We start from the raw sequence: 19,543 nt of genomic DNA, 5'->3' as shown, positions 1-19,543 counted from the left end.
GTCTTTCTGAGACTGGCTTTTTTGTTTTGTTTTGTTTTGTTTGTTTTTCGAGACAGGGTTTCTCTTTATAGCCCTGGCTTATTTTGATTCTATGTGGATGGAACGTTTCATCCATTTTCCTTCCAAGTACTTCTCTAGCTATTAGTTGAAATGCTGTTCTTTACAACTCAGTCTGGCGTTGAGAGCAGTTGATGAGGTAATGAATAACTTTTTTTGGTGGGAAAAAGTAGGAGGAAATTACATTGTCCGTTGGAAGTTCAGCAAGGAAGCAACTCCATGCACAGATTCAATGGGCTTTTTACTTCATTGCATTCTCCATCTCTTAATGCTTCCTCCCTGTGCACAAGAATCAGGTAACTCTATTTTCTTTTACAGATATTTAGCTGGAAGTCAATGGCAAACAAATACTATCTTGCAGGCCATTTACTACCACACAAGTAGTTAAGAGGGACGTGCGCTTGGTTCTGTGTGCTCACCATAGATGTGTATACTCTCACAGCTAGCAAATCAGATAGTGTGACTATATTTAAAATAGTGACTATAGAAAGTGGGGGAAGTGTGAATGAAGATGGGCACACAGCTTCTGAGGTGTGCACACCTTGCTGAACCTAGATAGTTTCCTGTAATAGATGATGTCTGTTCTGTGTAACTTTAAAGGCAGCATATCTGCTAGACAGAAAGGACCTCTTCACATGTGTCTGCTCCTTAGAGTTATGGCTGTGTTCACAGTTGAGCAGCACACATATGTTTTAAATCTGAGACCGACTTGTCTCAAGACTCTTCATGTTCATTAAGATGTTTTTGTTATATAAATAATCTGCTCTCTGGATTTGTCTCTCATTGCAAGCGGACCTAATTTGAGAACTTATGTCATATCATCCTATTATTTTCTGCTCATACTGAGTGACTGAATGGAGAGCATTAAAACTATCAGTTGGCTTCATGTTAAGGTGATTATATGCATCTATGATGAACCTTTAAGAGTTGGGGTTAATGATCTATACAGGTGGTTCAGTGGTTAAGAGTTAAAAGCAAATAATATACTTTTGTAGGACCCCTGTTCTATTGGAAACACCCACATCACCAGGCTCACAAGCGCCTGCCAATCAACCTCCAGGGGATCCAAAGACCCCTTATCTTCTGTCGTTACCTGCACTCAAGGGCACATATCCCCACAACAAGCTAATTAAAAACCTAGAATATAATCTTTAAAAAAATATTTTAGGAGAGGAAGCCAAAATCATGGTCAAAGAGGGGCAGACAGACACTATTGCTGATGCCAAGAAATACTTTCTGACAGGAGCCTGGTATAACTGTCTCCCTGACCAATATAGATGCAGATGCTCACAGCCAACCATTGTATTGACCACAGGGACCCTAATGGAGGAGTTAGGGAAGGACTGAAGGAGCTGAATGGGTTTGCAACCCATAGGAAGAACAATAATATCAATCAACCAGACCCCCCTGAGCTCACAGAGACTAAATTACCAAGCAAAGAGTACACACGGAGGGACCCATGGCTCCAGCTGCATATGTAGCAGAGGATGGCCCTATATGGAATCAATAGAATGGGAGACCTTTGGTCCTGTGGAAGCTTGATGCCCCAGTGTAGGGGAATGCTAGGGCAGTGATGTAGGAGTGGGTGAGTGGGTGAGGGAGCACCCTCATAGAATCAGAGGGGAAAGGATACGAGATTTGTGGAGGGGAAACCAGGAAGGAGGATAACATTTTAAAATGTAAATAAAAAAAACAGTTAAAAAAGAAAAGAAAAACAAGAGGGAAAAAGAGAGGCTGAGGTTTAATGATAAAGCTTTTTATTATCATGAGGTTCAATCCCTAGCAACAGTAAAGACTAAGTAAATAAAATGCATAATGAGAAAGATCTCTATCATGGTATAGCTCTCACTGTAAAGAGAAAGGGCCTGGGAACAAATGCTGGTGAGGGACTACACAGTGTAGAGACTGTTATGAATCAGTGATGGCAGCTTGATTGTCTCTTCCTTTCTTCCTTCCTTCCATCCTCTCTCTCTCTCTCTCTCTCTTTCTTTCTTTTCTTTTCTTTCTTTCTTTCTTTCTTTCTTTCTTTCTTTCTTTCTTTCTTTCTCTTTCTTTCTTTCTTTCTTTCTTTCTTTCTTTCTTTCTTCTTTTCTTCCTCCTCCCTTCTCTCCTCCTCCTGTTCCACCTCTTCCTCCTCCTCCTCTCTCTCTTTCTTTCTTTTCTTTCTTTCTTTCTTTCTTTCTTTCTTTCTTTCTTTCTTTCTTTCTTTCTTTCTCTCTCTCTCTCTCTTTCTTCTTTCCTTCCCTCCTCCTCCTCCTCCTCCTCCTCCTCCTCCTCCTCCTCCTCCTCCTCCTCCTCCTCTTCTTCTTCTTCTTCTTCTTCTTCTTCTTCTTCTTCTTCTTCTTCTTCTTCTTCTTCTTCTTCTTCTTCTTCTTTCGGTTTTCTTGTGTATTTAATCCTTTGCTGAAAGCAAGGAACAAACTACTTATGAAAACTAAAATGTCTGTAGTGGTTTTAACTGTCCGATGGCCTTGTGTTGATTTGACACTGTGAGTCAGGTCGTGTCAGTTAAGGCTATTATGGAGCGGAACATGCTGAGCTACAGGAAAGTAAAATATTGCTAGAAGACCACAGTCCTTCAGATCAGCCCATGTGAAGCACGAGCCCAGATTTTCCTGATGAACACAGGGCTTCTCTAACAAATGTGCTTCATGTGTTTAAGATGTTCCTCATGATTTTGTACAGCTTAGATACACTGAAGTTTTGGAAAACTATTTGATACAAGCTTGCTTGTAATCATACATCCTTGGTATAGAGTGTGCCGTTTCCTATTGTGTAGAAGAGGTAATAAAAAATGGTTATCATAAGGCAAAGAGAAATGCTGTTAGGACATCTGGAGTAGTATGCATCTATATTTTACTTAATACTCAACCTCATTTTCAGGGTCTTTACAGAGAATAAAGCATAAGAATTATGAAACAGCTGTCCTGGGAAGAAACGTGACCCTCTTCTGCAACTTCACAAGTCTGGCAAATGTTTTGCAAATCACCTGGCAGAAAATCCAAGGCTCTTTGCCTCACAATATTGGCACTTACAGCCATACATATGGAGAAAAGATTCTCCCACCATATGTAAACAGGCTGCAGTGCAAGACTCTGGAACCCAGCACCTCCTTCATGACTATCCAAGGAGTGACATTTGAAGATGAAGCCTGCTACAAGTGTCTGTTTAACATTTTCCCACGAGGCAGCCATGGAGAACAAACCTGCCTTACCATTTTAAGTATAGAGCCTCTTTCTCAAGGGTCCTATTATGGGGTTATACCTCATGGAGTTATAGCTTTAGCTTTTAAAGATGTTGTTCAGAGAAGGAAAGTTATATAATGAAAAGGTGATGATGATTAATCCAAGGTATTAGATTAACTAATAACTTGATATGCTCAGACAGCACTGCCTCCCACCTCCAATCATTTCTTTAAATTATGCTGCACTGGCTTCCATTGAGTGGAGAAAAGCCAGAAGGTATCAGAGTATTAAATGGAGAAGAAAGTGTGAGAAAAATAGAGATCCCAGACAAGAACAACGGAAGGTAAAAACTAAGGGAATTAGTGTTTCTCAGTCTTAAATAAGCAAAAACACAGTACTAGTAAGAACACAAGTTCTGTATTATGCTGCTATAAATGTAAAGTGCTGGGATGTATATAATATAATTTATAGATGCATGGAAGTTGAAACAGCAGTCAGTGGACAAAGCAAAAGATATTGGAAGTTTTGTGACATCTGTCAAGAGGTATCAGACAGGGACGTGTTTTCAGCATTTGTGTATCATATAGAAATTGGGGGAAAGACCACCCTCTCACAGCAGAGAATTTGGTATGACTTGCTTTTGTAGTGATTTTGTTTCCCTCTCTTTGCCTCAGCTGTATCTGAACTCATAACTGAACTCCAGTCTGTTCCTGGCTCTGAAGATCTTTATAGCCTTCATGGTTCAGCTGTGGGAAAGCCTGCCCCTGGAATCTCTGTTTACCCTTCCCAAGTCATAGTCCACCTACAAGAGTACTTTGCTCAGAATGCCAATGCCACAGTGACTGTCACTAAAATCTACAACATCTCTTTGAAAACTGCGAGGTCCCTGGGTCTCCAGAACCTGGTTGTGTCCATGACTCACCCCGTAAGAAATGAAGAGAAGATAGTCCATCTGCCAGTCAATGAAGGAGGTAAGTAAGAGACAGTGGGGTTAAAGGCGCGGGGGGAGGGGGGGCAGCTGGTGTGGGAAAAACAGCTTAGTCTGTAAAATGCTTGTCATGAAAGCACAGAACTCAAGTTTGATGCCCACAGGAAAAGCCATTTGTGGGTGTGTGCTTTTAATTCCAATGTTGGGCAGGCAAGTGAAGATGAATTATGAGGACTCGCTGGCCAGACAGCCTAGAGTAATCAGTGACCCTCTGCTCTCAATTAAATTCTCTAAGATAAATAATGTTAGCAAAGCCACAAGTTGGATAGCTTGGTTTATCTCTGGCTTCCATAGTACATGCAAGTATACACACACACACACACACACACACACAAACAAACATGTATGCAAGCAAGCGTGCACTTACACACAGAGAGAGACCTACACATACATGTACACACATGAAAGAAAGAGAGAGGAGAGAAGATTTATCTTTTAAAAATCTATTATGAAAAGTATTCATACAAGCCAGCTATTTTTGAAGAAGTAAATCAGTGTAAAGTACGCACATGATTAAAGAATCAATCAATCAAGCCAGGCTCAGTAGCACACACTTTAATCCCTGCACTTGGTTGTAGAAGCACAAGGATCTCTGCAGGTTCAAGGCCAGCCAGGTCTACATTGTGAGTACCAATACAACTAGTGATGTAGGGAAAGATGTTATTTAAAATGTCAAATCAAAGAACACAGATACTTGACCACCTTAACCTTGCATGCTGCAATAGGGGTCATTAAATATACTCTTTGCCTTACTGTGTTTGCCTGTGTTTTGTTTGCTTTTTTTTTTTTTCTTTCATAGTTTTTGTTTTTTCTTTATCTGAGGCAATGATACCCATTTTTACTTTTCTGTCACATATGGTTTTTTTTAAACTTTTTCATAACATTTTAATTAATGTTAGTTTTGTTCTTTTCATCTATTTGGTGACAGCCATTGGCTCTTCCTCACTTTAAAATTTTATTTTTTAACTAAGTAACTAATTAATTAATTAATTTTGTCTCTCATCTATTCCATCTTGACCACAGTTTCCCCTTCCTTCTTTCCTCCCATTCTCTCTCCATCAAATCCACCCCTCCCCTATTTTTCTTCAGAAAAGAGCAGGCTTCGCATAGATATCAATCAAACATAGCATTAGAGAATACAATAAGACTAGGCACACACATATCAAGGCTGGATGAGGTAACCCAGTAGGAAGAAGAGGGTTCCAAAAACAGGCAAAAGAGCCAGAGGCAGTCCTGAGTCCCACAAGAACACTAAGCTACACAACCATAACATATATACAGAGGACCTGGTACAGACTCATACAGGTCCCAGATTGTGAGCTCCTATAAGCCCTGGGTAGTTGATTCTGTGAACCATGTTCTTCTGGTGTTCTTGATCCCTCTGGCTCCTACCAGCCTTCCTCCCTTATTCCAAAAAATTCCTAGAGCCTTGCCCAGTGTTTCCCTGTGGGTCTCTGCATCTGCTTCTATCAGTTGCTGGATAAAACCTCTCTGATGGCGATTATGCTAGGCTGTGGTCTACAAGGATAGGTGAATAGCATTAGGAAAAATTGTCTTGTCTAGATCAGTATATCTTATTATGACATTTGAAAACAACGTGAATTTTTGTGGTTTTCCTTCCTCCCATTTCCCCCATGCCCTTGCCACCTAGTGCCTTCTGCCTTAGAGCCTCCTCACTCTTGATTTACTTTCTCTTTCGGGGTTCACGGGTCCATGTGTCCACACCCTGATCCCACCTCTTTTATTAGGTATACACCTAGTAAGATTACTCTCTCTCATTCTCTTTTCCAGATTTTTAAAAAAAGACTTTAATCACAATTAGGCCTGTACACACACACACACACACACACACACACACACACACACACACTGTATAGAATCCACATGAGGCAGAATATAAGGGCTTTTGTCACTCTGAGTTTGTTTTTACCTTTCTCAATGTTCATGATTTTCATGAACATTCTACATTATGATGAAATTCTACAAATTCCATGATTTTATATTTTATTTGCAACTGAATAATATCACATTATATATATATTCCATGTTTTTGTTTAGTCATTCATCTGTTGATGAACATCTTGGCTCTGAATATAGCAGCAATAAGCATGGACATACAAGTGCCTCTATGGTAGAATCTGGAATCTGGAGTCTAGCTGGACCATTTGGTAATTCTCTTTTTAATTGCTTGTTAAGTCTCAACACCAATTTCCAAAGTATTTGTAGCTCCACTAGCAGTGAGTTAGCATTCCTCTTTTCCCCACATCTTCTTGAATATTGAGTGTTAGATTCCTTATTTTCATTTGTGGAAGGAGCGGGTTGAGAATGTCTCACTATGTAGCTCTAGCTGACCTGGAAATCCCTATGTATATCAAGTTGGCCTTGAACTCACAGAGATCTGCCTGCCTGTGTCTCTGAAATACTTGGATTAAAGGCATGCACCATTATACCTGGCTAGTCAGATTTTTTTTCTTAATAGTCCTCCGATTGGGTCAAAGTGTGTTTTTAAGTAGCTATAATTTGCATTACTATATTGGTATATGAACAAATTATTTGGAACTATAAATACCTGTATGAAATAAGGCACCCTTGGATTGCCAATGGCCACCAAGGCACTCCGCTGCAGGATTTCATTAACCATGTGCTGTCTGCAGACCATCAGCTTTTCATTTGAGCTTTGTAGCCTTGTATATCTTGATATTGATTTCTGGACATTTTTCAAATTAGCAGATGCATTTCAGGTTTCAGAGTGCTAAGGAAAACAGGCACCCATTCTAGTAAAATATTCCCCTTCTTAAGACCTTAGCCTTTACAAAACAAAGGTTGCCAGCAGGTGAAATGTGTTACAGGGATTCACCTTCTCTGCTTTTTCCTTGGATACATCCTAGAATCTGAAAGACACAGGTATGAAGAGCCTGGGGTCTTTATGTTTGCTGAACTTCAGATGCAAAGCTATGGCAACACCACTGGGACAAAATTCAGTTTTAACTATGAACATATGACATATAAGGAGCTTCACCATCAGAACCTACAATAAAGGGATCCAAATTATTCTCCAAGGGAGAATAAGGCTTAGATGATTAAATAGACCACAAAATTAATACTAATTGTACTATGCTTGAGATAAATATAACAGTACTCTCCGATGAAAGACAAGCAGGTTATTGGAAACTAAAAGAAGGATAAGGAAGTTCTGTGCATTTCCCCTTCCCTGTTATACAGTGCAAGCTGACAGAGTTTCCAGACCCTCACTTGGTGTCTTAGTCAGGGTTTCTATTCCTGCACAAACATAATGACCAAGAAGCAAGTTGGGGAGGAAAGGGTTTATTCGGCTTACACTTCCAAGCTGCTGTTCATCACCAAAGGAAGTCAGGACTGGAACTCAAGCAGGTCAGGGAGCAGGAGCTGATGCAGAGGCCATGGAGGGATGTTCTTTACTGGCTTGCTTCCCCTGGCTTGCTCAGCCTGCTCTCTTATAGAACCAAGACCACCAGCCCAGAGATGGTCCCACCCACAAGGGGCCTTTCCCCCTTGATCACTAATTGAGAAAATGCCTTACAGTTGTATTTCATGGAGGCATTTCCTCAACTGAAGCTCCTTTCTCTGTGATAACTCCAGCTGTGTCAAGTTGACACACAAAACCAGCCAGTATAATTGACCCCTTGTCAACTTGACACACAAACACATCATTAGTAAGCCTCAACCCTTACATTCTTATTCGTCCCCAAGGTCTAAATAACTTTAAAAGTCCCACAGTCTTTACATATTCTTAAAATCTCAATCTCTTTAAAATATCCATCTCTTTTAAAATCCAAAGTCTTTTTACAATTAAAAGTCTCTTAACTGTGGGCTCCATTAAAATAGTTTCTTCCTTCAAGAGGGAAAATATCAGGGCACAGTCACAATCAAAGCAAAAATCAATCTCCAACCGTCCAACATCTGGGATCCAACTCAAGATCTTCTGGGCTCCTCCAAGGGCTTGGGTCACTTCTCCAGCCATGCCCTTTGCAGCACACACGTCGTCCTCTGGGCTCCAGATGCCTGTACTCCACTGCTGCTGCTGCTCTTGGTGGTCATCTCATGGTACTGGCATCTCCAAAACACTGCATGACCCCTTCAGTCCTGGGCCTTCAATTGCAACTGAGGCTGCACCTTCACCAATGGCCTTCCATGGCTTCTCACAGTGCCGAGCCTTAGCTGCTCTGTGTGACCCCTTCATGCCTTCAAAACCAGTACCACCTGGGTGACCCTTACACATTACCAAGTCCCGCTGCAGAAGGAGTACAACCTTGCCTATCTCTGGAACACAGCCTCTTTGTGCTTTCAGAAAACCCTTCCAGAAGATGTCACATCAATGATGCTGGTCTCTTCTTAATCACCGCTAATTTCTTAGCTCCAGTTAACCAGCATCAATAGTCCCAGTAATACAAAGTTTTTGCTTTAGTAGTTCTGGTATCTTGTTAATCACAGCTGATTCTTCAGCCCCAGCTAATCAGAACTACAAAATCTTCACAATCAAAACAGCAATGGCCCTGAAAAGAGTCTTTAATTTTCCCTCTGAATTTTCATAAACCAGACCTCCATCTTCTGCACTGTTCTCAGCATTATCTTCCAAGCTCCTACACAACATCTGACAGAGCTCTTAACCAATGGATCTTCAAGCCCAAAGTTCCAAAGTCCTTCCCCAGTCCTCCCCAAAACATGGTCAGGTTGTCACAGGAATACCCCACTCTGCTGGTACCAATTTGTCTTAGTCAGGGTTTCTATTCCTGCACAAACATAATGACCAAGAAGCAAGTTGGGGAGGAAAGGGTTTATTCGGCTTACATTTCCAAGCTGCTGTTCATCACCAAAGGAAGTCAGGACTGGAACTCAAGCAGGTCAGGGAGCAGGAGCTGATGCAGAGGCCATGGAGGGATGTTCTTTACTGGCTTGCTTCCCCTGGCTTGCTCAGCCTGCTCTCTTATAGAACCCAAGACAACCAGCCCAGAGATGGTCCCACCCACAAGGGGCCTTTCCCCCTTGATCACTAATTGAGAAAATGCCTTACAGTTGGATCTCATGGAGGCATTTTCTCAACTGAAGCTCCTTTCTCTGTGATAACTCCAGCTGTGTCAAGTTGACACACAAAACCAGCCAGTATACTTGGTGACACGGAGTGCAGTAAACCTCTGGCTATTGGTCATGTTTCTACTCCTGTATATTGACAGTTCTCGTGAAATTACTATAACAAGAATGAGGTGAGAGACTGAAATAATACGATTTGGTTAATGAGACCTTTTCTTCTCTATTCCCATATTAGGATAGGATGAATGACAGCTGGATTGTATAAACTAGTGAGAAATAGGTAACTTTCCCTTGATTTGGTCACATTAGCCCAGGAACCAAGAACCACTAAGCATCAGTAAATTGGGAATATATTCTCATTTCATGAAGAATTTCATCACTAAAAGTACATTAAACAATCTGGGTTAGGATTTTACTTCATCTTAATATCCATGACTTTTTTCTTTTGTTCATATTTTCTGGGGGGGGGGTATAAACATTTTCTTTAAGTTCTTCTATGGTACTTTTCCTTCTTTTGAGAAGAAAGGTTTTATTTTTTAATTTTTATTTTCTTTTTATTTCTTACACTCCATATTCCATTCCCTGTACCCCCCATCCACCCCTCATCTGCTTCACATCCCACAACTCCTCCCCACTACACCCTGTCTCCACATGGTTGACCCAACGCCCTGCCCCACCTGACCTCTAAATTCCCCTGGGGCCTCCAGTCTGTTGGGGGTTAAGTGCATCTTCTCTGGATGTACACAGACCCAGAAGTCCTCTACTGTATGTGTGTTGGGGGCCTCATATCAGCTGGTGTATGCTCTCTGTTTGGTGGTCCAGTGTTTGAGAGATCTTGGGGGACCAGATTAATTGAGATTGCTGATCCTCCTACAGAATCGCCCTTCTTCTCAGCTTCCTTAAGCCTTCCCTAATTCCACAATTGGGGTCAGCTGCTTCTGTCCATTGGTTGGGTGCAGATATCTGCATCTGACTCTTTCAACTGCTTGTTGGGTCTTTTCAGAGGGCAGTCATGATAGATCTCTTTTTGTGAGCATTCCATAGCCTCAGGAATAGTGTCAGGCCTTGGGACCTCCCCTTGAGCTGGATCCCACTTTGGGCCTGTCACTGGACCTTCTTTTCCTTAGGCGCTTCTCCATTTCCATTCCTGTAATTCTTTCAGACAGGAATTATTTATCAGAGATGTGACTGTGGGATGGCAACCCCATCCCTCATTTGATGTCATGTCTTCCTGCTGGAGATGGGCTCTATAAGTTCCCTCTCCCTTCTGTCAGGCATTTCATCTAAGATCCCTCCCTTTGAGTCCTGGGAGTCTCTCACCTCCCAGGTCTCTGGTGCATTCTGGAGGGTCAACCCCAACCTCCTATTTCCAGAGGTTGCCTGTTTACATTCTTTCTTCTGGCCCTCAGGGCTTTGGTCCTTTTCCCTCACCCAGTATCAGATCAGGTTCCACTCTCTCCCTGCCATCTACCCTGTCCACTTTCCCTCCCAGGTCCCTCCCTCCCTCCTCACTTGTAATTGCTTTCTTCTCTCTCCCCCAAGTGGGATTGAGGAGTCCTCACTTGAACACTTCAGCTTGTTGACCTTTTTGAGTTTTGTGGACTGTATCTTGGGTATTCTGTACTTTTTTTTTCACTAATATACACTTATTATGAGTACCTTTTGGGTCTGAGTTACCTCACTCAGGATGATATTTTCTAGGTCCATCAATTTGCCTGAAAAACTCAGGATGTATCCATTCTTCTGTCATGGGACATCTAGGTTGTTTCCATCTTCTGGCTATCACAAATAAGGCCACTATGAGCATAGTGGAACATTGCCCCTGTGGCATGGAGGGACATCTTTTGGGTATATTCCCAAGAGTGGTATAGCTGGGTTTTCAGGTAGATCTATTTCCAATTTTCTGAGGAACCTCCAGATTGATTTCTAGAGTGGTTGTAACAGTTTGCAATCCCACCAGCAATGGAGGATTTTCTTCATTACCCATTTTAAGAGAGTTTTTTCTTTTCAGTTGTATCTGGGGATAAAAGTGTGAAAGTATTCTATCATTTCTTTCACTAATTGTCTTCCTCCTGTACCCTAGGCGCTCATGCTTGGATTCATGTTCCATGTTGTCTGTTTCCTCACACTGAAGGTCATGCCAGTATTTTTGCTGCTTTTTATTTAACCATTTTATATTAATGTTGTTTTTAAAGATTCTCAAGAAATGTTAGAGATAAGTATTTGTATTATGTTTGTTAATTGAAACTCAAGTTGTCCAGATCCTTTTTCTGGTAAGTGCTCCCAATTCATAAAACTGGATTATATGAATTAAATGTCGTAAGTATCTTTTATAAACCTTTCTGTTTTATTATGGTTGATTTTAATTATTAAAATGCAAATGTCAATAATAAGCAATTTATCAATTCAGAAAAACATTATGCCTTGCTCATTTTATGTTAAATATTAGCGATGTGAATTTCTCATTCTGGTGAAATTCCAAATGTCGTTTTTCTGCTTTGTTGGAATTACCTTCAGAAAAGAGTTCGTATTACCACGTAAAATTCTTCACATTCAATCTCCTCCACCTATCTAAAATTGCTATGTAATATCTTATTGAAAAACAATAGTAAAAACCAGATAAAACCACTTTGGTTCAGTTAAAAATAACGCCATACTGCCTCACTGAGAAGGACGCACACTCCTAATTATAAAGAGAAGTAGCAGCTGCCATCCAGGTTCTTACTTTTTTTTTTTTTTTATTTTTATTACATATTTTCCTCAATTACATTTCCAATACTATCCCAAAAGTCCCCCATAGCGCCCCCCACTTCCCTACCCACCCATTCCCATTCTTTTGGCCCTGGCATTCCCCTATATTGGGGCATATAAAGTTTGCAAGTCCAATGGGCCTCTCTTTCCATTGATGGCCGACTAGGCCATCTTTCGATACATATGCAGCTAGAGACAAGAGCTCCAGGGTTCTGGTTAGTACATCATGTTGTTCCAACAATAGGGTTGCAGATCCCTTTAGCTCCTTGGGTACTTTCTCTAGCTTCTCCATTGGGAGCCCTGTGATACATCCAATAGCTGACTGTGAACATCCACTCCTGTGTTTGCTAGGCCCCGGCATCGTCTCACAAGAGACAGCTATATTTGGGTCCTTTCAGCAAAATCTTGCTAGTGTATGCAATGGTGTCAGCGTTTAGAAGCGGATTATGGGACGGATCCCTGGATACAGCAGTCTCTAAATGGTCCATCCTTTCATCACAGCTACGAACTTTGTCTCTGTAACTCCTTCCCTGGGTGTTTTGTTCCCAATTCTAAGAAGGTGCACAGTGTCCACACTTTGGTCTTCATTCTTCTTGAGTTTCATGCGTTTATCAAATTGTATCTTATATCTTGGGTATCCTAAGTTTTGGGCTAATATCCACTTATCAATGAATACATATTGTGTGAGTTCTTTTGTGATTGTGTTACTTCACTCAAGATGATGCCCTCCAGGTCCATCCATTTGGCTAGGAATTTCATAAATTCATTCTTTTTAATAGCTGAGTAGTACTCCATTGTGTAAATGTACCATAATTTCTGTATCCATTCCTCTGTTGAGGGACATCTGGGTTCTTTCCAGCTTCTGGCTATTATAAATAGGGCTGCTATGAACATAGTGGAGCATGTGTCCTTTTTACCGGTTGGGACATCTTCTGGATATATGCCCAGGAGAGGTATTGCTGGATCCTCCGGTAGTACTATGTCCAATTTTCTGAGGAACCGCCAGACTGATTTCCAGAGTGGTTGTACAAGCTTGCAATCCCACCAACAATGGAGGAGTGTTCCTCTTTCTCCACATCCTCGCCAGCATCTGCTGTCACCTGAATTTTTGATCTTAGCCATTCTGACTGGTGTGAGGTGGAATCTCAGGGTTGTTTTGATTTGCATTTCCCTGATGATTAAGGATGTTGAACATTTTTTCAGGTGCTTCTCTGCCATTCGGTATTCCTCAGGTGAGAAGTCTTTGTTCAGTTCTGAGCCCCATTTTTTAATGGGGTTATTTGACTTTCTGGAGTCCACCTTCTTGAGTTCTTTATATATATTGGATATTAGTCCCTTATCTGATTTAGGATAGGTGAAGATCCTTTCCCAATCTGTTGGTGTTTTTTTTGTCTTATTGATGGTGTCTTTAGCCTTGCAGAAGCTTTGTAGTTTCATGAGGTCCCACTTGTCAATTCTCGATCTTACAGCACAAGCCATTACTGTTCTATTCAGGAATTTTTCCCCTGTGCCCATATCTTCAAGGCTTTTCCCCACTTTCTCCTCTATAAGTTTCAGTGTCTCTGGTTTTATGTGAAGTTCCTTGATCCACTTAGACTTGACCTTAGTACAAGGAGATAGGAATGGATCGATTCGCATTCTTCTACATGTTAACAACCAGTTGTGCCAGCACCATTTGTTGAAAATGCTGTCTTTCTTCCACTGGATGTTTTTAGCTCCCTTGTCGAAGATCAAGTGACCATAGGTGTGTGGGTTCATTTCTGGGTCTTCAATTCTATTCCATTGGTCTATTTGTCTGTCACTATACCAGTACCATGCAGTTTTTATCACAATTGCTCTGTAGTAGAGCTTTAGGTCCGGCATGGTGACTCCACCAGAGGTTCTTTTATCCTTGAGAAGAGTTTTTGCTATCCTAGGTTTTTTGTTATTCCAGATGAATTTGCAGATTGCACTTTCTAATTCGTTGAAGAATTGATTTGGAATTTTGATGGGGATTGCATTGAATCTGTAGATTGCTTTTGGCAAGATAGCCATTTTTACAATGTTGATCCTGCCAATCCATGAGCATGGGAGATCTTTCCATCTTCTGAGATCTTCTATAATTTCTTTCTTCAGAGACTTGAAGTTTTTATTATACAGATCTTTCACTTCCTTAGTTAGAGTCACGCCAAGATATTTTATATTATTTGTGACTATTGAGAAGGGTGTTGTTTCCCTAATTTCTTTCTCAGCCTGTTTATTCTTTGTGTAGAGAAAGGCCATTGATTTGTTTGAGTTAATTTTATATCCAGCTACTTCACCGAAGCTGTTTATCAGGCTTAGGAGTTCTCTGGTGGAATTTTTAGGGTCACTTATATATACTATCATATCATCTGCAAATAGTGATATTTTGACTTCATCTTTTCCAATTTGTATCCCTTTGATCTCCTTTTGTTGTCGAATTGCTCTGGCTAGGACTTCAAGTACAATGTTGAATAGGTATGGAGAAAGTGGACAGCCTTGTCTAGTCCCTGATTTTAGAGGGATTGCTTCAAGCTTCTGACCATTTACTTTGATGTTGGCTACTGGTTTGCTGTAGATTGCTTTTATCATGTTTAGGTATGGGCCTTGAATTCCTGATCTTTCCAAGACTTTTATCATGAATGGGTGTTGGATCTTGTCAAATGCTTTTTCCGCATCTAACGAGATGACCATGTGGTTTTTGTCTTTGAGTTTGTTTATATACTGGATTACGTTGATGGATTTCCGTATATTGAACCATCCCTGCATCCCTGGGATGAAACCTACTTGGTCAGGATGGATGATTGTTTTGATGTGTTCTTGGATTCGGTTAGCAAGAACTTTATTGAGGATTTTTGCATCAATATTCATAAGGGATATTGGTCTGAAGTTTTCTATCTTTGTTGGGTCTTTTTGTGGTTTAGGTATCAGAGTAATTGTGGCTTCATAGAATGAGTTGGGTAGAGTACCTTCTGTTTCTATTTTGTGGAATAGTTTGTGAAGAACTGGGATTAGATCTTCTTTGAAGGTCTGATAAAACTCTACACTAAACCCATCTGGTCCTGGGCTTTTCTTGGGTTGGGAGACTATTAATGACTGCTTCTATTTCTTTGGGGGATATAGGGTTGTTTAGATCATTAACCTGATCTTGATTCAACTTTGGTACCTGGTATCTGTCTAGGAACTTCTCCATTTCATCCAGGTTCTCCAGTTTTGTTGCGTATAGTCTTTGGTAGAAGGATCTGATGGTGTTTTGGATGTCTTCAGGATCTGTTGTTATGTCTCCTTTTTCATTTCTGATTTTGTTAATTAGGATGCTTTCCCTGTGCCCTCTAGTGAGTCTGGCTAAGGGTTTATCTATCTTGTTGATTTTCTCAAAGAACCAGCTCCTTGATTGGTTGATTCTTTGAATAGTTTTTCTTGTTTCCACTTGGTTGATTTCACCCCTGAGTTTGATTATTTCCTGCTGTCTACTCCTCTTGGGTGAATTTGCTTCCTTTTGTTCTAGTGCTTTTAGGTGTGTTGTCAAGCTGCTAATGTGTGCTCTCTCTAGTTTCCTTTTGGAGGCACTCAGAGCTATGAGTTTTCCTCTTAGAAATGCTTTCATTGCGTCCCATAAGTTTGGGTATGTTGTGGCTTCATTTTCATTGAACTCTAAAAAGTCCTTAATTTCTTTCTTTATTCCTTCCTTGACCAAGGTATCATTGAGAAGAGTGTTGTTCAGTTTCCACGTGAAGGTTGGCTTTCTATTATTTATTTTGTTATTGAAGATCAGCCTTAGGCCATGGTGATCTGATAGGATGCATGGGACAATTTCAATATTTTTATATCTGTTGAGGCCTGCTTTGTGACCAATTATGTGGTCAATTTTGGAGAAGGTACCATGAGGTGCTGAGAAGAAGGTATATCCTTTTGTTTTAGGATAGAATGTTCTGTAGATATCTGCCAGATCCATTTGATTCATAATTTCTCTTAGTTTCACTGTGTCCCTGTTTAGTTTCTGTTTCCATGATCTGTCCATTGGTGAAAGTGGTGTGTTGAAGTCTCCCACTATTATTGTATGAGGTGCAATGTGTGCTTTGAGATTTACTAAAGTTTCTTTAATGAATGTGGCTGCCTTTGTATTTGGAGCATAGATATTCAGGATTGATAGTTCCTCTTGGAGGATTTTACCTTTGATGAGTATGAAGTGTCCCTCCCTGTCTTTTTTAATGACTTTGGGTTGGAAGTCAATCTTATCAGATATTAGAATGGCTACTCCAGCTTGTTTCTTCATGCCATTTGCTTGGAAAATTGTTTTCCAGCCTTTCATTCTGAGGTAGTGTCTATCCTTTTCTCTGAGATGAGTTTCCTGTAAGCAGCAAAATGTTGGGTCTTGTTTGTGTAGCCAGTTTGTTAGTCTATGTCTTTTTATCGGGGAGTTGAGTCCATTGATATTAAGAGATATTAAGGAAAAGTAATTGTTGTTTCCTGTTATTATTGTTGTTAAAGTTGGCATTTTGTTCTTGTGGCTGTCTTCTTTTAGGTTTGTTGAGGGATTACCTTCTTGTTATTTCTAGGGCTTGGTTCCTGTCCTTGTATTGGTTTTTTTTCTGTTATTATCCTTTGAAGGGCTGGATTCGTGGAGAGATAATGTGTGAATTTGGTTTTGTCGTGGAATACTTTGGTTTCTCCATCTATGTTAATTGAGAGTTTGGCTGGGTATAGTAGCCTGGGCTGGAATTTGTGTTCTTTTAGTGTCTGTATAACATCCGTCCAGGATCTTCTGGCTTTCATAGTCTCTGGTGAAAAATCTGGTGTAATTCTGATAGGCTTGCCTTTATATGTTACTTGGCCTTTTTCTCTTACTGCTTTTAGTATTCTATCTTTATTTAGAGCATTTGTTGCTCTGATTATTATGTGTCGGGAGGTATTTCTTTTCTGGTCCAGTCTATTTGGAGTTCTGTAGGCTTCTTGTATGTTCATGGGCATCTCTTTCTTTAGATTTGGGAAGTTTTCTTCTATAATTTTGTTGAAGATGTTTGCTGGGCCTTTGAGTTGAAAATCTTCATTCTCATCCACTCCTATTATCCGTAGGTTTGGTCTTCTCATTGCGTCCTGTATTTCTTGGATGTTTTGAGTTAGGATCTTTTTGCATTTTACATTTTCCTTGATTGTTGTGCCGATGTTCTCTATGGAATCTTCTGCACCTGAGATTCTCTCTTCCATCTCTTGTATTCTGTTGCTGATGCTCGTATCTATGGTTCCAGATTTCTTTCCTAGGCTTTCTATCTCCAGTGTTGCCTCATTTTGGGTTTTCTTTATTGTGTCTACTTCCCTTTTTAGGTCTAGTATGGTTTTGTTCATTTCCATCATCTGTTTGGATGTGTTTTCCTGTTTTTCTGTAAGGACTTCTACCTGTTTGATTATGTTATCGTGTTTTTCTTTAAGGATTTGTAACTCTTTAGCAGTGTTCTCCTGCAATTCTTTAAGGGATTTTTGTGCTTTCTCTTTATTGTCTTCTGCCTGTTTAGCAGTGTTCTCCTGCATTTCTTTAAGTGTGTTATTAAAGTCCTTCTTGAAGTTCTCTATCATCATCAGGAGATATGCTTTTAAATCCGTGTCTAGCTTTTCCGGTGTGTTGGGGTGCCCTGGACTGGGCGAAGTGGGGGTGCTGGGTTCTGATGATGGTGAGTGTTCTTGGTTTCTGTTAGTAAGATTATTACGTTTACCTTTCGCCATCTGGTAATCTCTGGGGTTAGTTGTTATCGTTGTCACTGTTTAAAGATTGGAGCAGAAGCTGTGTTCCACTCACCAGCAGTCTCTAAATCCTGCGGCGGGGGTCGTGGGTAGCTGACGGTACCCCGGTGCTGGTCCAGTCGGAAGAGGCCTGTGGTCCTACACAGGCCGTTTTTCTGCTTCCCTAACTAATGCAGTCTCTGGTCCCGCGTGCAATTGGATTGGAGCAGAAGCTGTGTTCCACTCTCCAGAAGTCTTAAGATCCTGTGGTGGGTGTTGTGGGTAGCTGGTGAGTGTCAGCCGACCCTGCGCCCCAGCTGCCCCGGTGCTTTTCTGACCGGAAGAGGGTTGTGGCCCTATGTAGGCCGGATTTCTCTCTCCCCAACCAGAGCAGTCTCAGGTCCCGTGTGATTGGACTGGAACAGAAGCTGTGTTCCACTCACCAGCAGTCCCAAAATCCTTCGGCGGGTGTCGTGGGTAGCTGGCGGGTGTCAGGCAACCCTGCTCTCCCGCTACCCCGGCGCTGATCCGGCTGGATGAGGCCTGTGGCCCTACTCAGGCCGGTTTCTGCTTCCCTAACTAATGCAGTCTCAGGTCCCGCGCAATTGGATTGGAGCTGAAGCTGTGTTCCACTCACCAGCAGTCCCAAAATCCTGCGGCGGGGGTCGTGGGTAGCTGGCGGGTGTCAGGCAACCCTGCGCTCCCGCTACCCCGGCGCTGATCCAGCCGGATGAGGCCTGTGGTCCTACTCAGGCCGGTTTCTGTTTCCCTAACTAATGCAGTCTCAGGTCCCGCGCAATTGGATTGGAGCAGAAGCTGTGCTCCACTCACCAGAAGTCTTAAGATCCTGTGGCGGGTGTTGTGGGTAGCTGGCGAGTGTCAGCAGACCCTGCGCCCCAGCTGCCCCGGTGCTTTTCTGACCGGAAGAGGGTTGTGGCCCTATGTAGGCCGGATTTCTCTCTCCCCAACCAGAGAAGTCTCAGGTCCCGCGTGATTGGACTGGAGCAGAAGCTGTGTTCCACTCACCAGCAGTCCCAAAATCCTGCGGTGGGGGTCGTGGGTAGCTGGCGGGTGTCAGGCAACCCTGCTCTCCTGCTACCCCGGCGCTGATCCGGCTGGATGAGGCCTGTGGCCCTACTCAGGCCGGTTTCTGCTTCCCTAACTAATGCAGTCTCAGGTCCCGCGCAATTGGATTGGAGCAGAAGTTGTGTTCCACTCACCAGCAGTCCCAAAATCCTGCGGCGGGGGTCGTGGGTAGCTGGCGGGTGTCAGGCAACCCTGCTCTCCTGCTACCCCGGTGCTGATCCAGCCGGATGAGGCCTGTGGCCCTACTCAGGCTGGTTTCTGCTTCCCTAACTAATGCAGTCTCAGGTCCCGCGCAATTGGATTGGAGCAGAAGCTGTGTTCCACTCCCCAGCAGTCCCAAAATCCTGCGGCGGGGGTCGTGGGTAGCTGGCGGGTGTCAGGCAACCCTGCGCTCCCGCTACCCCGGTGCTGATCTGGCCGGATGAGGCCTGTGGCACTACTCAGGCCGGTTTCTGCTTCCCTAACTAATGCAGTCTCAGGTCCCGCGCAATTGGATTGGAGCAGAAGCTGTGTTCCACTCACCAGCAGTCCCAAAATCCTGCGGCGGGGGGTCGTGGGTAGCTGGCGGGTGTCAGGCAACCCTGCGCTCCCGCTACCCCGGCGCTGATCCGGCCGGATGTGGCCTGTGGCCCTACTCAGGCCGGTTTCTGCTTCCCTAACTAATGCAGTCTCAGGTCCCGCGCAATTGGAT

The 19,543-nt window shown here is 42.3% G+C and overlaps 1 protein-coding gene across 1 annotated transcript; it reads left to right on the top strand.

Annotated features, from left to right (window-relative positions):
• Positions 1–289: 289 nt before the first annotated feature.
• LOC110311310 (OX-2 membrane glycoprotein-like) lies at positions 290–4,221 on the top strand. Its single transcript, XM_021184577.3, has 3 exons — positions 290–353; positions 2,941–3,279; positions 3,917–4,221. Exons 1-3 carry the CDS (start codon positions 290–292, stop codon positions 4,219–4,221), a joined length of 708 nt encoding a protein of 235 aa, XP_021040236.2.
• Positions 4,222–19,543: the final 15,322 nt, after the last annotated feature.

Source organism: Mus caroli, unplaced genomic scaffold, assembly GCF_978045245.1.
Source record: "Mus caroli unplaced genomic scaffold, Mus_caroli_1 scaffold_17, whole genome shotgun sequence".
NCBI classification, from domain to species: Eukaryota; Metazoa; Chordata; class Mammalia; order Rodentia; family Muridae; genus Mus; species Mus caroli.
Note: the sequence above shows the minus strand (reverse complement) of the source record. Positions and strands in the feature narration are given on the sequence as shown.